The sequence below is a fragment of the Epinephelus moara genome, chromosome 6 (genome assembly GCF_006386435.1).
Source record: "Epinephelus moara isolate mb chromosome 6, YSFRI_EMoa_1.0, whole genome shotgun sequence".
In the NCBI taxonomy this organism is placed as follows: Eukaryota; Metazoa; Chordata; class Actinopteri; order Perciformes; family Serranidae; genus Epinephelus; species Epinephelus moara.
This window is the reverse complement of record NC_065511.1, coordinates 45,005,959-45,032,510: the sequence shown is the minus strand read 5'-3', so window position 1 is coordinate 45,032,510 and position 26,552 is coordinate 45,005,959. Positions and strand designations below refer to the sequence as shown.

General features: G+C 46.3%; 1 protein-coding gene across 2 annotated transcripts; it reads left to right on the top strand.

Moving 5' to 3' along the window:
* The first annotated feature begins 916 nt into the window (after positions 1-916).
* On the top strand, positions 917-24,865 carry tmod4 (tropomodulin 4 (muscle)). 2 transcript variants are annotated; one of them, XM_050046207.1, is made up of 10 exons: positions 917-1,074; positions 13,867-14,043; positions 14,794-14,950; positions 15,666-15,785; positions 22,420-22,512; positions 23,250-23,380; positions 23,512-23,619; positions 23,822-23,965; positions 24,083-24,227; positions 24,465-24,865. In XM_050046207.1, the coding sequence occupies exons 2-10, from the start codon at positions 13,942-13,944 to the stop codon at positions 24,485-24,487; spliced, it is 1,023 nt and encodes a 340-aa protein (XP_049902164.1). In that variant the 5' UTR covers positions 917-1,074; positions 13,867-13,941; the 3' UTR covers positions 24,488-24,865. The 2 variants fall into 2 exon arrangements, with proteins under 2 accessions (XP_049902164.1, XP_049902165.1); XM_050046208.1 differs by lacking the exon at positions 917-1,074 and adding an exon at positions 9,394-9,417.
* Positions 24,866-26,552: the final 1,687 nt, after the last annotated feature.

Genomic DNA, 26,552 nt, shown 5'->3' with positions numbered 1-26,552 from the left:
TTGCAGAAGACTTTTCTCAAACTTAATGTGTACATGTAAATATATGTGCTCTCTCTCTCAGGAGGAGACCTGCAGGGGTCGATGCAAAAATGTGAAAATGCAGTTTTTGGTTCTTCCATAATCTGTTTAACTGTTGTTGAGGGCTCTACATTGTGTTTTGCTCGACCTGATGGTGTGGCCTCATCATCTAACCATCATCTGCTGTGTGCCAAAGGTGTGGACCATAAAACAGGTGAGTGTACCTGTGTCTCAGTGTGACTGTTGATGGTGAAGAAGGCCCAAAGGCCCAAACGTCATCATCAGAATAAAAGAAATGTGTCAGAGTGTGTGACACTTGTTTTCTATGATCAAGTCTGCTGCCAGTGATCAGCACCTCGTTATAAATCTTGTGCACTCAGGCCTCAAGCTGCAGACACAAACCTCTCTGCAGGGTGCACTTTGTGCGCCCACATTTTTTCGTGTATGCAAAAAATAAAATTGATGAGGGGATGCTCTTCTTTTCCACTGGAGCACCTGCACAGCACTGCATTACGTCACCCACCAGCGGGAGCGTTCATTGGTCCAGTGCAGTGCATTCTGGTAGTTGTAGATGAGGAAAAGCGAATGCCACAGCCTGTTGTCTCTGTTTTCTCTGGTCATTTAGCACCAGTTTCCACCAGTACTTGTGTCGTTACTGCAGAGACACAACAGTTTATGTGAAGAGCAACTTTCCAGCAGTGAAACACTTCAGTCAGACAGGAAGAGGTGCAGTGTGCAGCTCAGACCAGCAGGTGTCAGCCCTGCTCTCTGTGTGTCTGTCTGCTCTCAGTGTAACTAAACGGCTGATGAACATGAGTTCATGCCCCCCCGCCCCCCGCCCCTCCCTCTCTCACAGCCAAAATAATAAAATGCTGACTTCTCAAAGTGCCGCTGGTCAGTATGGCTGTCTCAGCAGAGCCTGAAGCCTGACACACAGGACAGAGAGGAGGGGGGGGGGCAGAGAGTGAGTGAGAGACATAGAGACAGAGAGGAGGGGGGGTTTCTAACTGCAGGCTCTGCCTCTCTGAGGGGCTTCAGCACTGCGCTTCAGTGAAGGTGAGTGTGAGGCTGCTTCCTTCTCTCGCTCTCTGTGGGGTTTGTGGGGGGGGTCCACTCTTTAAGCTTTCTCTCTGGGTTGCCTGTTTGGGGGGGTCCGTTTTCTATGTGTGTGTGTGTGTGTGAGTGTGTGTGTGTGTGTGTGTGTGTGTGTGTGTGTGTCTGAGGTGGGACAAAGCTGCAGGATGAATGACAGAAGCTGCTGAACTGTTGTCCAAAGATCAGATGTTTCTGTGCAGAAGTTTGGAGACTGGACTGAGTTTTGTTTCTGGTGCTGAGTTGAGTTTCCAGCTGAAACTGTGTGTGTCACCCTGTGGGAGGCTTCTGCAGCCCAAAACTGAAATGCTGTCGCTCAAATGAAGCTATCAGTGTGGTATGTGGAGGGGTTAAGCCGTCCAATAGCTGTTCATCGCTGTGCCGTTAATTCGTCACAGGGGATTTGGAGATGTTGTCCCAGGGGGGCTGCAGAGTTTGGACACCGGGAAGGAGGGTTAGGTTTGCCCTCCGCCTGCACACCCTGCCCAGTTGGGATCCATTAATGTATGACATCTGTAAAGTGTGGACTTAACTGCAGATTCAGCTCAGTCACAGCATGAAAACATGTCTTTGTGTTGACACACACCACCTGCAAACTGTCTGTGTGTCTGGAAAAATAATTCAGTTTATTGCTTCTTTATGAATATCTGCTTCAGTGCGCTGCAGCATGAACAAGCTCTTAGCTGAACTTAACTTCCAACTTATAAATTTCTGTTTGCAGCCAGTGTTGTCTCTCTGGGCCTCAGTGGTGCTCTGATACCGTCTTTAAGGAGCAACCCAAGCCCTGGAGGATTCACACGGCTGGAAGTAGCTGACTTGTGAAGCTAAAATTAATCTGAGGGCAGATTTGGAATGTTACACTTGGGCGGTAAGATGTGGAGAAGGCAACCTGCAGATGGTGACAAATCTTCTGAGCTGTCAGGGTGCAGCCAGGTCGTTTAAAAAAAAAAAAAAATCTGCTGCCATTACACTCAGAAATAGACGAGCACCCTCCAAAGATGAGAGAAACACGAGGAATGACCTCAAAGTTTATTTTCTGCTCCTGTAAAATCAAACGCCCTGGCACAGGAGCGGCGTGTAAATCATTCCGGAACATTTATGAGTGTATAACCTTTGTCACTGTGAAATCTAAACCCTTGTAATGGTCTGTGCCTTATAAAACACACACTAACTCCTCACTGCTGCTTTTGACAGAGTGGCTGCAGCTCCTTCATGGACGAGGACAAAAGACACTGAACGAGCTCACATGTTTTTACTGAACTCAAAATAAGAATCTTTTCTCACAGACTTCAGCAGGCGCTCAGTGCATCCTGAACTAGACTGAAGCATGAAATCTGTGAATACTGAACAAAGCGCTCGCGCACTGAACTTAACATTTGGTTGTAGATGTAGGACAGAAGAATCTGAGCAGCTGTCTGTGAGATTTTTTACCTGTTCGCTGTAACTTCTGATGATGGAGCTCAGCTACACCTCACACAGTTAAAGTACAGTCACGTTACAGTCCAGAAAATACTCTCTGCCTCACTTCTACTGAAACCTGACAAATTCAAGCATGTGTTTCCTGTTTTGGTGTGACCTCTTGCAGGTCAGAGGTCACCTCTGCTCAACTTCGACTGAACGGATGTTGAACAGTCGTCATGTGACCTGTTTAGAAATAGATTTTTTAATGTTGTTTGTGTCCAACTTTAGTTCAACAAACTGTAGCGTCCCTCCCACAGATTCACAATCTGGGGTCGCTCTGATTAATATTTATTCATTACCCTCGTGGGAACCGTGACATCACATCCTGTGTCTGAGCTGAGTGCAGGGCAGGGAGGTTAGAAAGAGGAGAAGTCATAGCGTCATATCATCGGAGTAAAACACAGGCAGAGTGAAATCTGGTTAAAGGCTCAATAGTTGGCACTGTATAACAGAACATGTGGATGATTGATTTTTGTCACTGAGGCGTCTGCAGTCAGAATTGTACGTCGGCCGCCACCCATTCGAGTGTACCCAAAAAGTTCTGTCTGGCCGAGTGCACCCTAAAGGCCCACACACACTGAACTGACTTATGAGAGCAAGTGGTAACGAAGGCCCCCGTCGCATCGCCTGACGTTGCCGTGTCGGGAACTGCCCATTGGTTCGACAGCCCATTGGTTCGACATCCCATTGTTCCGACCATATTAAACTCATTGTTCCGAAGTCCGTTCCGAAATCATCATGATGCCCTGTGGGTTAAGGTCTGTTAGGTTTAGGCACAAAAACCACTTGGTTAGGGTCAGGAAAAGATCATGGTGTGGGTTAAAATGAAAAAGAAAGTGACAAACACATAAGCTGTGAGCCTGCTCCGCCTCAAGCCGATCGTGGCGCACCATACGCCCGCCGCGAGCCGTTCAGCACCGCGGACAGTCGGACTAATGGGATGTCGAACCAATGACATGGACCCGCCGTGTCTTGTTCAAAAAGTTGCACATGAACACACTGTAAAGACTCCAGGCCAATCAGCTCGTCCGTTCTGCTCCTGCTGAGAGGAAATACGTCTCCACAGCAGCAGACGGCGGTCGTCTGTATCCATCATTAAAAAGGGAAACAGGAAGAGCGTCTTGATGCTAGTTAGCCAGTTAGCACATGAACAACACAATCAGAGCATATTTACCGTGCGCCAGTGAACAATAACACAAACCATCAGGAAACGTTTCTGCTAAAGAGAAAAATAATCTGACCTCATGGAACAAGTTGGTTTGGTTTCACTCCCTCTGGACTTTAGCTCCTCACCCACCTCTGCTCCTCACCTGAGCTAAGCTCACAGTCAGAGGGAGGTCATTCACTGACGCGCTCCTCCATTGCCGCTGCTGATTCAACAGGCTGATCCAGACAAATAAAGCTGATGGTGACAGATGAGGCTCAACGTAGAAGGACACACCAACTCGGGTGAAAGATGCTCATGGACGACCAAACGTTGAAGGTCAGCTTGGTGTGTCAGGGCCTTACGAGCACCTGAGCAAACAACATCACTTTATTTCTAGCGCCATCTGCTGGAACCCTCCAACATCACAGCTGCAGTGCCATTGTGCGTGTGACTGTCATGGGGTCAGAGAGTCCCAGCCTTTAATATATAGCCTTGGTGCAGGGCCATTTCATGCAGCAGTGCACCGACACATCAGGGACACGCTCAGTCTCATAACAGTGTGTAACATGTGTCATTGAATTGTTGGCATTGAGGGTTGTGTTTGGGTGTGTCAGAGGTGTGACCCAATCAGCAGCGACCAGCGACGTGTATAAAAACCAAATTCAAGTAGATCTTTAATGTCTGTTTATAGATTTTGTGCTTATATGTTACACTTGCTTTGGCATTGTGACTTTTTGGACGGACCAAATGTACAGAGCTGTAAAGTTGTCCACCATGGTACCAGTTAGCTGCTAGCTAACCGTAGCTAACTTGTTTGTCCATTGTTTGGTCTGTGACGTAATAGGTCAACAGGAAAAAGGTCCAATACTAACAAGCTGAAAGGGGGCATATCTCCACCTATCGTAGAGGAGTCGCACATACTTGGCTCAATAAATGGATTCCCCTCCCGTGCTTGTATACTGGCACAAGGACAGTAGGCCAGTTAGATGTCCTCGTCCAGCTGGAACTGTAGCTCCACTTCACTGTGACTGGAGACAGACTGAGTGTCTCCTTCACACAGACGTCTTTGCTGTTGGTTGAAGTCAGAGGTTCAACAAAGTTAAACTCCACATGCCACCAGAAACAAATATTTCATTCCCCACTCTGTTTACATTGGATGGAAGTGAACGTAAAATCACCTGTGCAGGTGTGTGTTGGGAGTGTGAGGCCTCTGACTCTCAGGTGAGCTGTGAGGTTGATTCATCTTCTGATCAGCTATTGATCCAGCTGTAAGTTGGTAAAATAAATACTGAAGTGAAGCTCACACTCACAGAGCACATTTCTTACTGCAGGAGTTCAGTTTGCTCACACTCAGTTTAATTTCATCCAACTTTAATCAAAGCCCACTTCAGTCACAGAATGAGCCCACAGCTCTCATTAAATCTAACTGAGCTGCCTGTTTAACTCTCTGTCTCCCCCCCCCCCCCCCCTCCCTCACCATCCCAGATAATTGTAATCATGACATTTATCTCAGGAGAATGTTAAAATGATTTACTGACTGTCGCAGTAATGATGAGAAATTCTGTTCTGGCGTGTTAAGAAGAGTCACACGTCGGTGGTGTTTGGAGAACATTAGACCTGTGACACACTGAGGGTAAAATCAGACCACCTGACACTCTCACACGCTTTGAATATTTAAAGATCATATACGTCGCTGACATTAACCCACCCCAATAAAAGCATAAATTTATGAGCAGGCTCAGAACAAGTCACGGCCATAACACAGACAGTGACTGCAGGTGCAGGACGAGCTGAGATTTAAACTGGAAAAAGAACGTCCGCAGCCAGCTGGCAGCAGCAGGTGACAGCCCTCCACTCCCAGTCTGCTGTGGTTCATACAGAAATCCTGCTGGGACTGCTGGTGACAGATGCACATTCACAACCATCCAGTGTGTTTCCAGTGTGGTGGGAGGCTTCCTGCTCTGTGGAACGTGTCACACCAAATGTCACAACAAATGAAAAGACAGCGGAGGGCCGGGCTGTTTGTCAGCTTACCACTGAGTCATTTACTCTTATCTGTCACAGGCCACTCAGTTCATTGATAACGTAACCTTTGCTGGTGATAAACGTCCCCTCAGAATAAAAGAGTATCGATGTAATCTGGATTTATAGTCACAGTATGAGATGAGTAAACATTGTGCTCAGCGTGACGTTTGTCTGAAGCTGCACATGTGAAGGTATTCATCGGCTCCTTGACTGGCAGGCTGCTGGTGTGCAGTTGTCTGAGCCTTCACACTTAGCTCGAGTGTCAGGAAACAGCCATGCATTTAATTCAACAATAAGCGCGGCTCAAAGGCTTGACTGCAGGCAAATCACATGAGCCTCGTTTGGATGGAGCCGTGGGTCACATTCACTTCTTAAGTCACACACTGCTCTCCAAGTTCAATACAGTAGAGAACAAACACACTGAGACACCGTCACACAGGAGATTTATGTGTTTATTGTCATCTGATACAGAGAGTTACTCTTTTTTTTAACATTTTCAAATCAAAATGTTTCAGTTTGAGACGAGTTACTGTCTGAACATGGAGATTTACATCATTTTTCCATAAAGCAGATTTAAACCAGAAAAAAAATTAGAAATCGTATCCTGATAAATGACCACAGAGACACAGTATTTTTTATTTAAATGACATCATTTGATGCTTTTCTATAAGACACAGCAGGACACAGGGGCGTAAATATAGACAGTGCAGGCAGTGCGGTTGTACATGGGGCCCCATAGAGAGAGTGGGCCCTCCAACAATGTGTTGGGTGGAGAATGGGCCCTTATGGGTGATGGTCAACTTGGAAATCTGCCTGTGTTAAATTAAAATCAGTGCAATTCGGTATATATGCCCTTGAAAAATGGACACCCATCTCCATCATGTTTCTTTTCTTTTTTTGTAAAATCAACAGTATCTGTAACAAAAATTTAACAAACTATATGCTTATTCCAAATAAACTAAAATAAACTATTAAAATTGTTCAATTTAGTAAATAATTTCTTATTTTCTTTGGTATTTTTTGTCATACACAGATATGCAGTGATGATTATTGAAAATATGTATGTTGATGTCATCCAATGTCAAGTCTCTGATCATGTGACGAGTCATGTGCACAATGGCGTGCATTAGGCCTCATCATAAAGGTGCGGACACACCAACCCGACATCAAAGAACTAGCGGCGACGAAAGCCAACTGTTGCATCGTCTATGTCGCCTCACGTCGCCCTGTGTCAGTTGCATTTGAACACACTACACGGACTACATCCGACGGCCAAGTAGCACGTACGTTCTGCGCCTGCGTGAGAGAGAGCGGAGTGAGAGAGTGGTACATCCTGTCAGCCGAGGGGTTTCCTATCTGTGCAGCCGAGCACCGCAGCACCTCCACGGACTATTACATCCAGACGGTCCCGGTGTTTCCTCCGCAGGCTCCACTTCACTCAGCTGCCCGATAAACCCGCTGCTTCTTCCCACTTTAACCTGAATAACAAACCAGGGCTCGGTGCTCCGGTTGGATCCAAACGGAGAGCCGGGGCTAGCTCAGAGACTAGCGGAGGCTAACTGGCTGTGCTTCCCTCCGGTCATGCTGCGGCTAACGCTCCGCTAGCCGCTCCCAGCTAGCTCCGGTTTGTTATTCAGGTTAAAGTGTGAAGAAGCAGCGGGTCTGTGGGGCAGCTGAGTGAAGTGGAGCCTGAGGAGGAAGCACCGGTTAGCCCCGGTTTCACTACAGGCAGATTCACTCGCTACAGGGGCGAGGAAATAAAACCTGAACAGCCAATCAGAGTGATCTCTCTCACCGACAAGCTCCGCCGCCGAAAAACCGCAAAAACTAGGGCGACAGACACTCACTGACGGCCCGACTTTGGTCGACGGCTGACTGTCAGCTTGGTGTGTCAGGGCCTTAAGAGCGTGTACTGGGCTACGTTACTCCCCTGGCAGGACCTCAGACTCCGACTAATGTAATGTTAATAACTCAAACAAAGAGTAAAATTTTTAGTGAAGCTCAAGTATGTGTTTCCCTTTCTCCTACCTTTCCTCACAGGAAGGTCAGAGGTCACCAGAGAGAGTTTTACACCTGGAGGTTTAATGGACAGGACTTATTGGTTTCTGTTTTTACACCATTTCACCAGCCAAACTGAATCCAGGGTTCACTCTGGTTTTGCAAATGATCTTTGTCCACAGTGTTTTTTCTCACAGTCTGACACGTGGTCGCTACCTTTTCATAAAGTCCCGCCCTCACCTGCACGCTGCGCCCACAAACACCCCAAACACAGAAAATAAGAAGACAGTAATAAACTCCAGACAGAGCAGAGTCTCTGCAGATAAACACACCAGCACATACTGATGGTGGGTCAGAGGTGAGGACTGAGACGCATCACTTGTCCGTGCAGTGTTTTTACGTCTCCACACCGGCTATAGTCACGGCCGGATGCATTCTGTGTTCCAGGTGTCCGTACGTACGTCTCATTCTCGTGAAGGCGACATCTCAAGAACGCCTTGAGAGAATTTCCTCAAATTTGGCACAAACATCTACTTCAGGATGATCTGATTAGAATGTGGTGGTCAAAAGGTCAAAGGTCAGCTTGACTGTGACATCATCATGTTTTAACGTCATATCTCAGGAACAGAAGGGGAGACATTTGGTCAGATACTGAATTGGTGACTCTAATCTTGAAACTGTGCTGATTGTATAGATCTTCTGTGTGTGAAGCATCCATGTTTTTCAACCTGAGGCAAACGACCACGAGGCGGTAATTCCAGTTTTGTAAAAATCATACATAGTGTACCTTTAAATGTCACCTCACCACATCACAAACTGAAATAAAAACACACAGACGTACCATGGAATCATATCTTGGTGGTTTTGTAGTTATGAAGGTCGTAGAGAGTTTTGAAATCTGACCTTTTACCTGATCGAAGCTGTGTTTCGGCTCAGAGGAGTGAAGGCCAATAAAACCTTTGATCCCTGATAAAAAGTGAGTCTGTGTAGAAATATCCTCCCCCTGGTCCTCTGAGCTGCAGCCTCCTTCCTCTCATCCTTTAAATCTCCTCCATCTTCCTCTGAGTGATCCCTGTTTGTGTCATTGGCTTTACGCATTAGAGCCACGTGGCGTCGGCGAGGAGCTGCAGACACACAGGAGCGTTTTAACACGGTTTCTATTGTCTCAGTTATGAAGAGATATTTTTACAGAACTTGCATGTTTTTTTCATACGTTAAGAAAAAGCTTTGTATTTGTCATTTGTACAGGCCCTATGGTGACAGTAAGGGGTTCAAAACTGCTGTGGAGCTGCACTGACTACAACACCCATAATCCTCTGTGAGGTGAGCCAGTCACTGGCTCTTTAAGTACCTCTAAACTACAGGAAATGTGTTCCTTCAGCTCAGGCTCTGATTGGCTATCGAGGCCATAACAAGAGCAGTGGAAGCTCTTATTGGCTCAGTGAGGTGTCAATCAAAAGGTCAGGAGCTGGCCTCCATCATGGCCGCCGCCCGCTGGGTTTGTTTCCATGCAGGACAGAGACATGATGGATAATATGTGGAGAGATGTGAAGGTGTGAAAGGATGCAGCAGCAGCTGGTGGAGATCTGTGGATGGAGTCATGTGTTTGATTTAGATCATCTGGACTGTTGTCTGTCTGGATCATATCCATCTGTGGTTATAATAAGGCTTCATAGGTGAGTTACAACTGTTTGTTTGTTTGTTGTTTGTCTGACAGAAGTGTTTACTGAGCTGCTGTGGTGGTTGGATCTTGAGGTGGTCAGCATTAATAGCACTGTGAGGCGCATGCTTTCCAACAATATGTCATACGATTAAACATCAACAGATACAGCTGCTGTTTTACACATTATGATTATCAAAACTCGCGTTAGCAGGGCCCATGGGCGGGCCGTCAGATTTCTCACAGTGCAGACTGTCTGTGGGACTGATTTAGGTTTATTTACTCTTATTACTTTTTTACTTTCTCTATCTGCTCTCATTTGTGTCCTCGTGCTGCTGCAACAACATATTCATATCAAAATAAAACAACAGTTCACATCACGACTGAGTCTCAGCCGTGCTGCCTTCAAAGCCTCATGGCAGCTGTTAAATTCTGACAGACGGTTCAGTCTGTCTCAGGTCAAATGTCGATAATGGGTTTTACATGTGTTCATACATGACAAGGGAGAAATTCAAAGAGAGAACACGTCACAGATCCACACACTGAGATGTCATTCTTTGATTCGTGTCAGGTATTGTTTTATCAGCCTGTGTGTGTGTGTGTGTGTGTGTGTGTGTGTGTCAGCCGTTGCTTCTTCAAAGGCCTGTTTGAGGGTTCAGGTTACATTCAGGTTAAGGTTAGATTTAGGGGCCGGGAATGCATGATGTCAATGAGGGTCCTCACAAAGATAGAAGTACAAGTGTGTATGCGTGTGTGTGTGTGTGTGTGCGTGTGTGTGTGTGTGTGTGTGTGTGTGTGTGTGTGTGTGTGTGTGTGTGTTTGTCCTCTCTAATAAAGCGTAATCTGATCAGTGACATTGACCATCAGACGAACGAGGTTATGGTCACGTCGTTTGTGTTTCACTCAGGAGTTGTGTTTCCATGGCGACCAGGCTTCTGTGCTGTTGTCAAGGAAACCCGATCTCATGACTGTGGTCTCTCAGGACTGTATCAGGCCTTGACTTTGTACAGGAGGTTGATCCGTCACAGCAAACACAGGTTCATGGTTGAAACTGGAAACTCACTGACAGTTACAGAGATTGTTCCTAGATGTGAGTGACTGGAGGACGATCCACGACACGCCCTCCGCCTTAAAGCAGTTATTAGATTTTAAAACTTAGCCCTTGATGTTTGAAAGTTTTTCACTCTTGTCGTGCAAACGCTTCTTTTTTGGCCAAATTCGACATAGAATAAAGTGATTTTGATGAAATATCACCATTTTAAGATCAGATTTGTTTTTTGTTTTCTGACGGAAGCGTTCTTCTTCTGGTGTACGTCCTTAGACCTTCAGCTTCGTTGAGACAAACCAGTCCAGTGTTTCATCGTCCGTCCAGGTCAATTAGACCACAATCACCATTCGGTGGCTGGTGTTTGGGGCAGCTGGTTGTTGTGTGTTCCACAGTTTGTAGTGGATCCCCACATTTGCAGTGGGCACTGTCAATGAGACCCCATTTTTGCATCATTGCCCCAAAGTGTCCTATGCCCGTCCTCAGGCGGTTGAGGGTTGTCCATAGCTTTCGGGGCAGGTGCTGGTTGGGAACATCTGTGGGGTCTTCAGTGTAGTGGTAGAGCCTTGATGGTTCTGCTGACTTCCACTGGTTCCTCCATCTTGCCTTGACCCAGGCAGCCTTGGAGGTTTCAGATGATGTTGTACGGAGCAGTTCTTGGGCGTGTGTAGCGAAGGGGTGCCTGGACGCAAGCGCTCTTGTAAATAGATGGGAGTCACTCGTCTGTGCCTTTCAAGCGACGGCCAGCATGGCTGCTTCTCATCTGACCTCTGCTGGAGCGACACCAGCGAGGAGCAGGTGGTGGTGTTTGGGTGGCTCGTAGACATCCGCAGACAGTCCGCAGGGTGGCGTTGAATGCAGTGTCCAGCTTCTTGACATGGGGGCTACGGCACCAGACTGGAGCACAGCACTCTGAAAACACCAAGGCCTCAGTGTCTTCGTTGGCCCCCCTATGTGGTGTGTGTGGTGTGTGTGTGAAGGCATTCATCACACATGATGTGTCCGAGGACTGTCGGAAATTTGAAATTTCAATAATAATATCTGTTTTTACAGTTCCTGGCTGTGATGATGTCATTTTGGCAACATTCATTCATTCATTCATCTTCTAACCGCTTCATCCTCTTGAGGGTCGCGGGGGGGCTGGAGCCTATCCCAGCTGACATCGGGCGAGAGGCAGGGTTCACCCTGGACAGGTCGCCAGACTATCGCAGGGCTGACACATAGAGACAAACAACCATTCACGCTCACATTCACACCTATGGACAATTTAGAGTTATCAATTAACCTAGTCCCCAATCTGCATGTCTTTGGACTGTGGGAGGAAGCCGGAGTGCCCGGAGAGAACCCACGCTGACACGGGGAGAACATGCAAACTCCGCACAGAAGGGCTCCCACGCCCGGGATCGAACCAGCAACCCTCTTGCTGTGAGGCACCACCGTGCCGCCCATTTTGGCAACATGTTGAAAGAAAACAGATTCTTAAAAATCTGTGGTAAAATAAACACAAAATGAAACCATTTAAATTTGCATGATCGTCCCCTGAGCCAAAATATAAAACATAAGTCCCTCCCCAGTGATTAAAACTTATTTGTCATGCCTCCCCTTTTTGCACCACCTCCTCTGCTCATAAATAACAAACAGTCCCTAAGAATTTGTTGTGTTTTCAGAGCACTGTATTCTGGTGAGAAGCCTCTGAAGCAGCAGGAAGTATCTGCTCACTGTTTAACTCCTGAAACTTTGTCAAAGCCCTCACAAGAGCATCAGTATCAGGTGTGCAGAGTCATCCAGTGTGCCGGTTCAGACCCTTTGATGGGCCAGTCCTGGCCTGCAGGCCACATGTTTGACACCCCTGTGTTAGATGGTGAAAGTTGTTTCTCCAGTAAATAATTTGTGCTGTGACATCATCAATCGTGCAGAGAGGTGTGATTTCACTGAGTTTGGTGAACTGGTGCAGAGTTGCATGGAGTCTTGTTGCCATCACAGATCTCAGATGTTGCTGGTTCCCGTGGTTACAGACGCTGCAGGCTGAATGAAGCCACACTGTGTGACCTGAGCTGTGATGGGTTTTCTTCTCTGGCCAAGTTGGGATGAAATTTGGAGCTCACAGACCTGATAGCTGCATTACTCACACTGTGGCCCTCACTTATCTCTGAGGGACTGTCTACTTCCTGGTTTGAGAGAACATGTGCTGTATCAACAGGCTGTTTGTCGCTGTGTGTTTTTCATCACTGGGTGCAGATATGTTTCGGGTGTGTCCGCTACTGTATGAGCGAGTGTCGGTCACTGATAAATAAGGGACTGCACTCTTCCTCCTCTCCTCTCTCCATCCTGCTATTTTTAGTGTGTGTGTGTGGTGAGCTAACGGTTTAGAGTTACAGTCACTTTCTTCACCTCTCTGCTTCGCTCTGCCTCTCCGCCTCTCAGACTGCAGCCCATCAGTGGGTGGTTTTCACCTCCCGCGTGTTTTAAGGTGAAAATGAGGCTTATGTAAGTCCGTGTCCTGGAGGCCGCACAGCATATTAAACACACCGCCCTCCTGAGTACTGCAGATTTATTATCGGAAATGAATCTATTATTATCATCAGCACATTATTGAAGCTCTGTGAAGCAGCCGATAAGCTCGATGACGATCATCAAACTGTTGGGCAGGGACAGTGGTACTCCAGGGAACCCCCCTCCCCCAGGTAAAATGAGGACAGAGATATTTTTCATTTTGTCAAACAGGTTGAAAACGAGGTGGCATCCTGCTGTCTGACCATGAGCTTCATCCGACCGCTGACACATCACGATACAAACACAGTGTGGTATAATGCTGTTCACTACTGTATAACATACGATACTCTGTCAAAGGTTCAGTGTGTGACAGCCAGAGCATCAATATTAATTCATTTGCTCAGGACGCCATTATTACCCTTTATCTTTACACAGAGAATGATGTCACTTCCTGTGTGGAGAAAAAGCAACTGTTCGCTAAAAGACACCAATGTTTGCCAACATTTTATTCCAGAGACTGAGCTGCTGGTTGACACTGCTAGCTCTGTCAGCACTGTTCATGGAGTTAGCATCGTTAGCTGCTAGCTGCCAGCTGCCAGCTCAGCAACCTCCATGTTGAGAGCCGTGTGCAGACAATTCACACACAGAATTTCACATGGAGCCCCTTTCAGTGTAGGATGCAGCATAACACACAACAGCATGATATGACATTATACGAGTACTACACCATTAACAATACGTTGTGCAGTACGATACAGACACAGTAAGATGTGACACAGTGTAACTTTATTGACAGTAACTGTTTTGTAGAAACGAAGGTTCAGACTGAGTGAAGTCTTCAGGCTCTTAATGAGCAGACGACACAAACACCAACCAGAGTAACTGACTGTGCTTCTCCTCTGTCTGTCTCCTCTCTCCTCCTCACAGTGCCCTCTCGCCCAGGGGTGTGCTGCGGTGTGTATGAGTGAGTGTGTGTGCGTGTGAGCCGGACCCTCAGGAGCCATGTCGGACCCCAGGGACATTGACGAGGATGCCATCCTCAAGGGCCTCAGTGCTGCGGAGCTGGATCAGCTGGAATATGAGCTGCAGGAGATGGACCCCGAGGTAACAAGAGGAAGAGCGCTCCATTTGTCTAACCCCGCCAGGTGGTCGCCCTCAGGTCACTGACTCCACTGCCGCAGGGCCTCAGCGGTCAGATCTGGTGCCTGAGCTCCAGAAGCCCTGCAGTTTTTGTTCCCTCAGGTCTGCGTGGTGACGCTTGTTAAGTGTCAGTGAAACAAAAAGCTGCAGGATGAAGGAGCTCAGAGATGAGACATGTTGTAATGTTTCCCCTCAGTGAGCCCACGCAGTCATTAAATGAGTTACATACAAGAAGAGAGCAGCAAGAGAAGGAGGGCGAAAGATCAAGTGAAGGATGCAATCAAGCGGCTCTCTCAACCAGTGACGCAAGTGTTGCCAAAACAAAACTTCCCAAATTAAAATGATGCGAGAAAATGCTTCAGACGAGTGCAGAGACTGGTCTGATTCAGCTCACCCACACACACGTTCCAAACTCTGTGACACGTGTTGTTAGTTTCACCCTGAAAACGATGCAAACTGCTTTAACCTGCAGAACCATGAACGCACCTTTATACAAACAGGTCTCAGTGAATACGTCATAGAGTCAACAGACAGGTCTTAAAGAGGAGCATCAGTCAGCAGTCAGTGATCAGAGCCATGAAAATGTTGCACCTACATCTGAAACTTTTTCCCCTGACTCTTTATTCAGGCTCTGAAACAACAGTGAATCCATTCTCTCATGTTCTCTGCTCTTAATGGCACATCAACATAACATTTGACCTCCTGTTCTCCCAGAATGCCATGCTGCCCGCTGGCTTCCGACAGCGTGACCAGACGAAGAAGAGCCCGACGGGGCCATTTGACCGCGACGCCCTGCAGCAGCACCTGGAGAAGGAGGCCATGGAGCACCCGGACAGGGAGGACCTGGTGCCCTTCACTGGGGAGAAGAAAGGTGGGCGAGCGGGCGTCCTGTCAGTTAGATACACCGCCACAAAATATCATCTCATGTTTATCTAACAACAAGGACCTGCAGCTGCTTGAATCCCCACAGACCCTGTCCCGTCTCCCTCAGAGAGCCGGGCGGTGTTATGCTCCGAGCTGCACCGCTGCACAGCAGCTCAGACTCTGACTCTCAGCTTTGTGTGGGGTTTTTGCAGCTCACTGAGTTTCAGGGTCATTTCCATCACAGTCCCACAGGGTGACGTTTCCAGACCTGCAGCAGGAACAATGTGGCTCTGAATATTTGCACTGTAGTTCCTGTGCAGCTCATCTGATACACAGAAAAGCAAACGTACAACAGGGACACACGTGACGTCTGTCCTGTCTGAGAGCAGTTCTTGAAATTGAAGATGAATGAAGAAATAAAAAGATAAGAAAGCTCCAGTGGAAAACACAGAGTTTATTAGAGCTGCTCCACAAATCTGGATAAGCCCCGGCTTACTGGTGTTTTGGGAAACATGATCCGAACTGAGCTTTTACCAAAACACAGACACATTTACAGGTTAAAATATTCAGACTGAAGAAAACCCATTAAAACAGACAGATACTGAACACTGACTGACTCTATCTGCTTGTTCCCCTCTCTCTGTCTCACACTTTGTTCTTTCTTATTTCTGACTGTCTTCATCTCTGGTTTTATCCCTGAACTCATTTCTCTGTCTCTCCAGGAAAAACCTTCGTGCCCAAGGCAGCACCAGAGATTCCCATACACGAGCAGGTGATCCTGGAGCCGGAGCTGGAGGAGGCTCTGAAGAACGCCACCGACGCAGAGATGTGCGATATCGCAGGTTAGACAAGCATCACTGGGTGTTATCACTGTGATTAACAGCAACAGCAGCAGCTCTCCATCCATCCATTCATCCATCCATTCATCCCAGGCTGAGGCCTTTCCCAGCATGCACTGGGCAAACACGGCCTGGACAAACACACACTGTAGATAAACTGTGTATTGAAACGATGGGACAGTTCTACTGGAACCATTCACAACGTTTCACCATGAAAATGGAAAAATAACCATTGTAATGTGAACCAAACTGAACCAAACTGAACTGAACCAAACTGAACTGAACCAAACTGAACCAAACTGAATCAAACCAAACTGAACCAAACCAAACCAAACTGAACCAAACCAAACCAAACTGAACCGCTTGGTGAAAACAAGGCTTTTGATTTGATTGACTGGAGACCCTTTTCATGGCAGACATTTTGACTTGTCAAAGCATAAAAAGCCACACGTGAAACTGACTTTGTTAAGTAAACCATGGCAGTGAGCCAACACACACACACACAGACACACACACACACACACACACACACACACACACACACACACACACACGTGCACTAGCACTGCTTCAAACCAGCTGAGTGTGAGTCAGAGTGAAGTGGACACTACAAGACAGAAACTACCTGAAAGTTTGTGACTAAATCAGCTCCTGTAATGGACCTCATTCACAGCAGACATTTTGTCTCGTCATAAAAACACAGGTAAAACTGGCGACATTAATGAGGGCTTCATTCCATTAAGTGTATTAGTAAGCTGTTCCAATGAGCCTGAGTGCACGATACCAGGATGTACTCTAAATGGAACGCAGCCATCATTAATGATGTGCTTTTCTTACTTTGACATGTGAAGTATCTGCTGTATAAAAGGTCTGTTGGTCACACTAAGACGAGTGTGGACGTGAAATCATAACAAAGGCAAGCAGCCAATCAGCAATCAAAGGGGCCATCGTCATGGTTACAGTGTGCATCAGGTTTCAGGCATTGTATCTCATCACAGTGAGCTGGATCAGTATTGAAATATTAACAAATTAGATCTCTGCTGGCTGTTGTGAATGGGATGAAGTGAATAAAACTGATGCTGTGTGGCGGAAAAACATTTTCTGATTCACACACACACACACACACACGCACATGCACACACACACACACACACACACACACACACACACCATCCAATCAGCACGTGTTACTCACAGTTATGTTTCTTTTATTTTAGTACTATGAATAAATCCCAGCTCAGTAATAAGTGACGTAACAGCTGGCTGCAGGACTGAAGACTGAGGCTCATCTCAGAGGAACACAGTCGCTCCTCGTGTTAGAATAGAATAGAATAGAAATTTATTGTCATTGCTCCAAACAGTTTGGCAACTCCAGAATTGCAGCAGCAAACATCATATATACATTCATTCATAAATAAAATAACAATAAAAAGAGATTAAAAGTGCAACTCGTGCAGACAGTTCAGTGCAATTTGGTTCAGTGCACGTCATTGGATATCAGGGGTGATGGCAGTAACAGCTCATGGGTAGAAGCTGTTTCTCAGTCTATTTGTTTTGGTTTTTATTGTCCTGTATCTCCTCCCAGAGGGCAGAGGAGAAAACAGAGAATGTCCAGGGTGTGAATGATCTTTGGAAATACCACTGGCTTTCTTTTCCAGTCGGCCAGTGTAAATGTCTGTAAGTGACGGCAATGGTGATCCAGTAACACGCTCAGCTGCCCTCACCACCCGCTGGAGATCCTTCTTGTTCTCCTCTGTGCAGCTGGAGAACCACACAGTGCAGCAGTAGGTCAGGATGCTCTCTATGGCTGCCTGGTAGAAGTTGGTGAGCAGGTGATGAGAGAAGTGAGCGTATTTTAACTTCCTGAGGAAGTACAGTCTTTGTTGGGCTTTCCTCACCTGGTGTGAGATGTGTGTGGTCCAGGTGAGGTCGGCTGAGATGTGAACACCAAGGAATTTGAAGCTCTCTACCCTCACGACCTCCTCCCCATGAATGGAAAGGGCAGAGTGCTCAGTGCGTCTAGATCTTCTGAAGCCCACTATGATTTCCTTGCTTTTAGTGATGTTTAAGTCCAGATTATTTTGAGAACACCAGTTTGTCAAGTGCTGAACCTCTTCTCTGTAGGCTGCCTCGTTGTTGTTTGATGTCTGGCCAACTATGGTGGTTATCAGTCACACCTGATCTTCTCCTGCCGAGACACGTCTCCTCTCTTCCTGTGATGTCATCAGTTTGTGCTCGTGAACACACACACACACACACACACACACACACACACACACACACACAGCTGAGTGTTTGATCTCAGAGTTCCATCATACAGACCCAGTCATCTCTTTACTGTGTCGGCTTCATGTTGTTCACTCCACCCTGAGACTGAGCTGAGTGTCCCAGGCCAACGGACGGGGACAGACGTGAGACGGGCTCCAATTCCCTGCGCTCAGCAACACAGGAATAAATAAGCCTGCCCCCGTCAGAGGGTGGGGGGGGCATGGGTGTAGAGGGGGGAGGGTGGAGGAAACATGGGGACAGTTTGGTAACAGCCATGACACACCAAGCTGACGATCGTCCGTTGGTGAGCGTCTGTCGCCCTGGTCTTTGCACCGTTGCCCCTCGTCGGCCCCCGTTGGCTTTTTACAGCCAATTCAGCCTGTTGAACGCCGGCGTCTGGCCATGGCGGAGCCTGTTGGTGATTTATCCATTTAAAAATCCCTCTGATTGGCTGTTCAGCTCAGCTGGTGACGAGAGTTATTTCCTCTCACGCAGGTGTAGAACGTTGGTGTCGGCTGTCCGTCAGCTGTCGTCTGTGCGGTGTGTTCAAGTGCAACTTTTTAGCCGAGACATGGCGATGTGAGGCGACGAGGAAGAGGCCTTAGTCACTGCTCAGTCTCTGGAGTCGGCGTGGTGTGTCTGGGCCTGACAGATAGTGTATCTGTTGGAAACAGAGCAGGCAGAAGCTGCTGTGGTCACTGACAGACCAGCCTCAGTGTTTCATGTTTCCTGAGGCTCAGAGTCAGTTTAATGTGACGAGCTGCTCTTTATTTTAATATGACCTCAGCTTAGATCTGACATTTTATTCATGTTGTGTAGACTAGCTTTATTCCTGGATCACCAACATGACAAACAGAAAGTGTAACTGTCGCTGAACACAAATAAAAATGAGCCATTTGGTTCAATCTGACTCAGTGACATCATCAATGAATGTTCACCAAACTCCGCCCACATTACTCACTGTTTCTGTTCCATTCTTCCACTGCTGCAGTTCACATAATGCTAATGCTAATGCTAATGGTGGTAGAGTCACGATTTTTTCACACCACAATTTTGTCTGTCTGAGAAGACAACCACTGGTAAATAATTAATAATAATAATGATAATAATAATAATAATAATAATAATAATGATAATAACTTTATTTATAAAGCACATTTGAAAACAGAGTTTATGAAGTGCTTTAACAACCAAAGCAAAAGCAGACATGTGAAACTCAGAGGGCAAAATAACAACAGAAAGTCAAACATGAGCCGGACAGAAACCAGGGTAGAGTTTGGGCAGCAGGCTCAGCAAAGTACTCTCCTCAACAGTATTTTCCAGCTCCTCCTGGAGGACCCCGAGGTGTTCCCAGACCAGATGAGATCTATAATCCCTCCAGTGTGTTCTGGGTCTGCCCCGGGGCCTCCTACCAGCTGGACCAGGAGGATCCTGATCAGATGTTGAACCACCTCAACATGAAGGAGCAGCGGCTCTACTCCGAGCTCCCTCCAGTCTGACTCCTCCCCCTATCTCTAAGGCTGAGTCCAGACACCCTACAGAGGAAACTCATTTCAGATGCTTGTATCTGTGACCTCATTCTTTCAGTCACTACCCAGAGCTCATGACCATAGGTGAGGGTTGGGACGCAGATGGACCAGGAAGTAGAAAGCTTTGCCTTCTGGCTCAGCTCTTCGATTCAGCTGTGAAAAACAAATTTAATTTTGGCAGGGTGAGCAGAGGAGGCTGTGATGGTCCTGACAGCTGACAGTATCACCTACAGGTCCTGCAGTCTGTGTACATATGTGTTGATAAGATTATTGTGTAGCTAGCTGCAGTAGAGATGCACATTGTTTCATGTTTGGGGGTTTGAAAAGGTGAAAAAAGGCACTGAGCAGCGCTCTGACTGCAGAGTCTGTTTGGTCTGTGAAGCTTTGTCCCTGATGAATAACAGAATAGAGATGCAGGAGGAGGTGTGTGGAGCGGGATCAGACAGGACAGAGAGGAGCTGCAGGGAGACGACTGGCTTTAACACAATTATCCGATACCAGCGTCTCTCTGTACCTCACCCCTGAGTCAGAAATGAGGTTAAATTAAATTGTAAAGTGTGTTTCCTTTATGGAGCGTGATGGTCTGGACACGGTCACACTGGTGTGACAGGTCGGACACAGAGGCAGAGCGGGGAGCCTGTTTGTACGCCTCCGTCAGCCTGTCTGTCAGAGAGATGGCCGATTTAACCCTGGACAGAGTCCAGCCGAGGATTAAAGCTCAGTTAGCCTCTGTCACTCTTTTGTTTGGCCTTTTTGGCAAACGCACTGAAAGGGCGGCTGAATGTGCGGCCGACCCGCTTCATGAGCTCACAGAGACAGAGTCGCCCTGCGGACTTAATTTCCACCTTTTATTTATATCACCATGTTTCTATATCCAGCTTTTTACTGACTGCCGTCTAGTTTGTGCTGTAAAGCTACTGTGGGTTATTCTGAGGGCCAAACCGGATGACGGGGGTGTTTATGGTCGGTACCGCCCCCCGAGCAGGCAGCTGTCTCCTCACAAGGCCCTTCCCATGGTCCCCCACACCGGGTCAGGAGCCGCTGACGGGAAGGAGGAGGAGGGGTGGAGGAGGAGGGGTGGTGTCCCTGTGTGTGACACAGTTAGGCATGTTAGAGCCAGCAGCTCTGCCCCCTGCTGGTCACACACTGCAACAACAGGAGGAGAAAACTGTCACTGTGATCTGCTCAGTGAAGGTTGAACATTTTTATGTCATACATCCTGGACTCAGAAACTTTAATGATTTTTGCAAATTAGTGTAAAAACAATCAGTAAACAAACCAACAACAAGAGAAAGAAACAACAAAACAAAGCAAAATGAAACACAGCAGGTGGTGAGACAAAGAAAGAAGATTACACATAAGTTATCCGACAGGTTACAGGGCACTGACATGTGACACCATGTCACAGTTAACCTGTTAAACCAGGGTGTCAAACATACGGCCCGGGGAACAGAACCGGCACACTACATGACTTTGCACACCTAATATTGACACACTTGGAGCAGTTTAAACAGTGAGCAGATACTTCATGTCACCCCGACCACGACCAGAACACAGCTCTCTGAAATAACAATAAAAACCTCCTGTGGTCAGATTTAAAGATATGAAACAGTGTGCAACATGTTGTCAGCCAGCAGCTTCAGAACAAAAGGATCTGTATCAGACTTTTATCTTAAACAATGTGGGTGGAGCCCTGCTGCTGAGGCACCGACAAACCTAACGACTGTAAATGGTTCATAAGGCAGAGGATGACTTCACCTGCTTCTTCAACAGCTTCACTGTAGTGGAAAATTATGAAGAAAAACACACGTAATGAAAGTGAGCAGCAGAAAAAACTGAGACATACTGTTGAATTTCCAGATATTTTCCTGAGGATCTCGCCAGCTGTTCATTTTCTGTTTGTAAATGAATGAACGTCTTTACACTAAAAAAAGGAAAGTTTGAAGGGGTTCATATTCACAGGTTATGATGCAATGATTTTACGTGTCTAGACTTGAGATCAAGCTGGGCTGTATGTGGCCCATGGACTAAAATCAGTTTGAACCATTAACCTTTGACTTTAATTCTTCAGTCAGACGAACGACTGGTTGCCAGATTTTCTTACACAGTCCGTCTCTGTTTGACAACCTGAATCTAAATGTAAAACATCACATAAATTCTTCAGCCACAAATCAAATGTTCTCAGATTTCCACAATTGCAGCAGCAGTTTTCTCACTCTGTGTGGACAGAGAGACGACCTGAGCGTCATACCTGTCCTTCACTCTACCTGGCTCAGCACCCCAACCAGTGCGGTTAAAGGGGCAAAAACTCCTTCTTAAAAGACTTTGCAAAGAAGTCAAATAAATGACCCCAAGAAGTTTGCAACCTGTGGCTCTGCAGGACTTTGTGAGACAGAGGTCCTTGATCTTTGGAACATTTCACACGGAGGGTGAAGCATCTTTATATTTTTTGTAGTCTAGTGTGAGAGAGAATTGTATCAACACATTTATGGAGCTACTGTGAATATTTTCAGGCTCCTCACACTTCATGTGTAATCTGAATTCTTCCTGCCAGTCTTCCTGAAGATGGACATTTTAACTGTTGAAGAATGTTGTAAAAATGAGACGCAGCACCTTTAGTTTTTAACTAAAGCGTGAAGCAGCATGACGAGGTTCACACTCAGAAACATTTTGGTTTGCAGATGCAGCCGTGTGCATGACTCTGTGTCGGGGTGTGTTTCAGTGCAGCAGCAGGGACAGTAACAACAAACACGACAAGAGCTCAGTCGAGGACGAGCAGCGGATCAGATATCAGATATTTTTATCCTGTATTCATTGTGATTGTCTTGCTGTACTCGCAGCTATCCTTGGAATGTACACACTGATGAGCAACAAGCAGTACTACGACGCTCTGGGCACCACGGGAACCATCGCCAACACAGAGGGCATCAACAGTACGTATCACGTCATTTCAACAAGAACTTCATCTGTTCATTAGTGAAGATGATTCAGAAACTAACACTGAACATGACCAGAGTCTTAATTTTGATTTGATATCTCCTTATTTAACTTCAGACTTTAATTTGTTCACAGCTGATGAGACAAAATCAAACACATTTAAGAAGCTGATAAATATGTTTATATTCCTCAAAGTGAGGCTTCATCATAAAAAGAGATGTTTTGGTCTCATATAGACACTGATACACTGATGATAACAACATTTAAATGTTACTCATGCAGTGTTAATGTGCTGAACAGAAACTGACTGCGTGTCTGTAAATAAACTACACAAACAGAAAAACTCAAAAACTTCATGGATGTCTTTGAACATCGTGACGCAGGCTGCAGCATGTTGAGGTTTTTCATCATGTTTGTGTCATTTAAATGAGGAGGACGTTTTCTTAAAGGGACAGTTCACCCCAAATCAAACTACATATTTTTCCTCCCAGATGTGGAGCTGTGCATCAGTCTGGATAGTTCAGGTGTGAGTTACAGAGTGTTGCAGATATCGGCTGTAGACATGTCTGTCTTCACTCCATTATAATGGAAAAAAAATCAACATCTCTTTACAGAAATCATGACTTGGTTACTTGACCTTGTTGTGAGCAGTTTTATGTAGGAACTATTTTCTTTGATCGGGCGTATCACGGTGCAGAGGGAAGCCTTAGCTGTGATGTCATGTGTCCTGCAGGTGTGGTGAAACCTGATCCGTTTAAGATCTTCCCCGATGAGCCGCCGAACCCCACCAACGTGGAGGAGACCCTGGAGAGAATCCACAACAACGACAGCAGCCTGACTGAAGTCAACCTCAACAACATCAAGGTCAGCTGAACAGGAAACACTGAGACGTCAACAGGTTTCTGAAAATGGTTCAACCTGATGTCACGTGTCGATGAGATTCATCGTGTGTGTGTGTGTGTGTGTGTGTGTGTGTGTGTGTGTGTGTGCTGCAGGACATTCCCATCCCCACTCTGAAAGAGATCTTTGAGGCGATGAAGGGAAACTCTCACGTGGAGTTTCTGAGCATTGCTGCGACCCGCAGTAACGACCCTGTGGCCTATGTGAGTACACGGATATTCTCAGTGAAGCATATTCTGACATCATACGGAGATATTTAAACATGAGCAGTCGTACGTCTCTCCCATCTCGACCTGTTAGCTCCCTTCTTTATGACTGAAGCTCTGTTTCCTCGTGTGATTAATATGTTTGCGTCCTTGGATGAGTTTTCTTTCTGTGTACATAAACTGTTTATATGTGCACCAGGCGTGTGCCGAGATGCTGCAGGAGAACACCAGCTTGCAGAGTCTTAATATCGAGTCCAACTTCATCACTTCAGACGGCATGATGGCGATCATCAAAGCTATGGCCAACAACGCCACGCTGGTGGAGCTCAAGATTGACAACCAGGTCTAAAACACACGACTCAAACTGTGTCTGCCACTGTGGACACTGATGGCTGACATGTCTGTGTGTTCTGAGTTGTTACACCTGTGACCCTGTGACCCTGTGACCTGTACCCCACAGAGGCAGAAGCTGGGAGACTCAGTGGAGATGGAGATCGCCTCCATGTTGGAGAACAACTCCAGCATCCTCAAATTCGGCTACCACTTCACCCAGCAGGGTCCCCGCGCCAGAGCCGCCATGGCCATCACACGAAACAACGACATGCGTGAGAAACGCTCTGAAAATCATTCTGAATGTTCACGTAGAGTTACAGACAGATGCCAGTAAAGATCAGGGACGATTAGTGTGTCAAACCCAGCTGACACTGAATCATTATAAGCTTTAAATGTGGACTGAACTACAGATCTGTGAGCTTCATTTTTTGGCATTAACACGTGTATCTTGAGTCGCCATCTTTTTGTCTGATTACTGTTATTTTGCGTCATCTTCCCTCTGTCCTCAGTTCGCCAGCAGAGATTAAGATGAAGTCAACACAGAGGAAACAGAAGAAGAAGAACCAGACGCCTCCGACAGCCTCGTGGCAGCTTTCTCAGTTTGCAGCGCCGTGTGGAGCCGAACGACTCCTCCCAGATGAAGCTGGGTCGCTGTGTGCACGGTGCAACCCGCCTAACATACATTTCATTTCATTTAGTGCGGCCGGCTTTGTGTAGACTGCTGAATTCATCATAAAGGCATGTATAGGTCACAAGCAAAATGTGAAGTGTCTTTTTTTTGTGCTTTTAGTTTGTGCATCGCCAACATCATCCCGACAAAACGTCATTCATGAAAACATTTTCAATGTGGTGCCATCTGTGGGAAGAAATCAAACTGTAAATACTTTAAATAAAAATATATCTTCAAGTATTTTTGTAAATGTTTGGAAAGTTTTAATTTGACTGTTTCTGCACCTCAAACAAACATTTTATATTTTTATGCCTCCATGCAGGCGATAGTCATAGCCGGAGGCGTTATGTTTCTGAGTTGGCACAAACATCTGTTTTTTTTCTCTTTAAACTTTAAACTGATTCATGGATCATAAATCAGACTCAAGGCGACAGGTTGTATAAAATAATGTGTGTGTCATGTCTCCAGCAGTGTGTGACAGGTTTAAGGGCTGATTTACGAGCACACACTTACTGATCATCATCTGAAAAGCTCAACATCTCTCTATTTATGCTCTCAACAAATAACTAATGTGAGCCAACTAGGATTTGTCCCCAGGTTCATTGTAAACTCTGACTTATCCATGTGACTGTTAAGAAGCAGAAACATAACTTGTTTCTTCATGTGCAACATGTTAGTCTGGAGGTTTAAACTGGTGTCCTCTCACAGAGTTGGTGATTCAAACTAAACTTTCATCTCTGTCAGAGAAAACTGATCTGAGTTCAGACTGTTTACTTACAGCACAGCTACACTCACAGATAACTGAGCCTCCTACCTGCCTGTCAAACACCATCAACCCACAAACCTTCTCCAGTCCGGACTGAGTGGAGTCCTGCGGGGTGAAGCTGTGAAGTCTGCGAGCGGAGCTAGCTGCTAACAGCCACCGCTGCAACTAACAAACTCCACAAATCCATTCAGCAGCTCCACCATCCACAGTCAGACACACACGGCTGATTATTTACTGCTGAATTACAGCTCACAAATTGCACCAACCCAAACATCCTGGTGCAGACTATTTACTGGAGTTTACCAGCCTGTCGCTCATCAGGCATCTGAAGATCATTACAAGCTGTCAGTGTCCGACAGTCCACCACCAACATTTAGTCTCGTCAGTGAAAGTCAAACATAGATTTCATCTTAGTTTTTACTGTAACGATCTATTTTAACTTGTCATCGTCTTGTTTTTGTCGTGGAAAAAGGTTGTTGATGAAAATATTTCATCATAGTTTCTTAAACACTGCAGCGATAAACTGAGAAGATGTTGGTGGTCAAAGGTCAAAGGTCAGTGTGACCTCACAAAACATGTTTTTGACCATGACACAAGAATTGTTAATTCTTGTTCTTGACGAATATTAGATTTAAATGCACCACAGCAGGACGTACTTTGGTGCATTTAAGTATCTACAGGTGTCAAACAGATTAGTTTTGCAGGAGCTCAAATGAGACGTTGACAGCAGCTTTGTGAGCCTCAACAGGTCCAGCATCTACAGAGTCTTAACATTATCAATAACTGTGTCATCTATATAGTTTATGGTGAACACTGAGTGCGGATATCTCCCGCAGTGTTTTAATGATGAACTCTTGACGTAAAGAATCACAGAGCTTTAATCCCTAAAGTCAGCCCTGATCCTCTGACTTCCCTCGAGCACCTGACCTATTTTTACCCCCCACACCCTGATGGGAGACGAAACCCAGTCCACTGGGCTTGAGTTACTCTGTTCCAAATATAAGAGGTGTCTGAAGAGGCTGCACCCGTGTGCACCCACAGATTTATGAACAGAAACAGCTGCTAACCTCTGAGGATTCTCACAGCATTGCTTCCATTCCTGCACCACCTCCCCTCGTTTCTTCAAACTATTCCCTCCTTTCTTCCACTTCAGGTTTGACT

Coding starts and splice junctions, on each gene's coding strand:
- tmod4 (XM_050046207.1), top strand. CDS start 13,942: ATGTCGGACCCCAGGGACATTGACGAGGATGCCATCCTCAAGGGCCTC. Junction 22,513..23,249: donor CAACACAGAGGGCATCAACA/GTACGTATCACG, acceptor TGTGTCCTGCAG/GTGTGGTGAAACCTGATCCG. Junction 23,381..23,511: donor TCAACCTCAACAACATCAAG/GTCAGCTGAACA, acceptor TGTGTGCTGCAG/GACATTCCCATCCCCACTCT.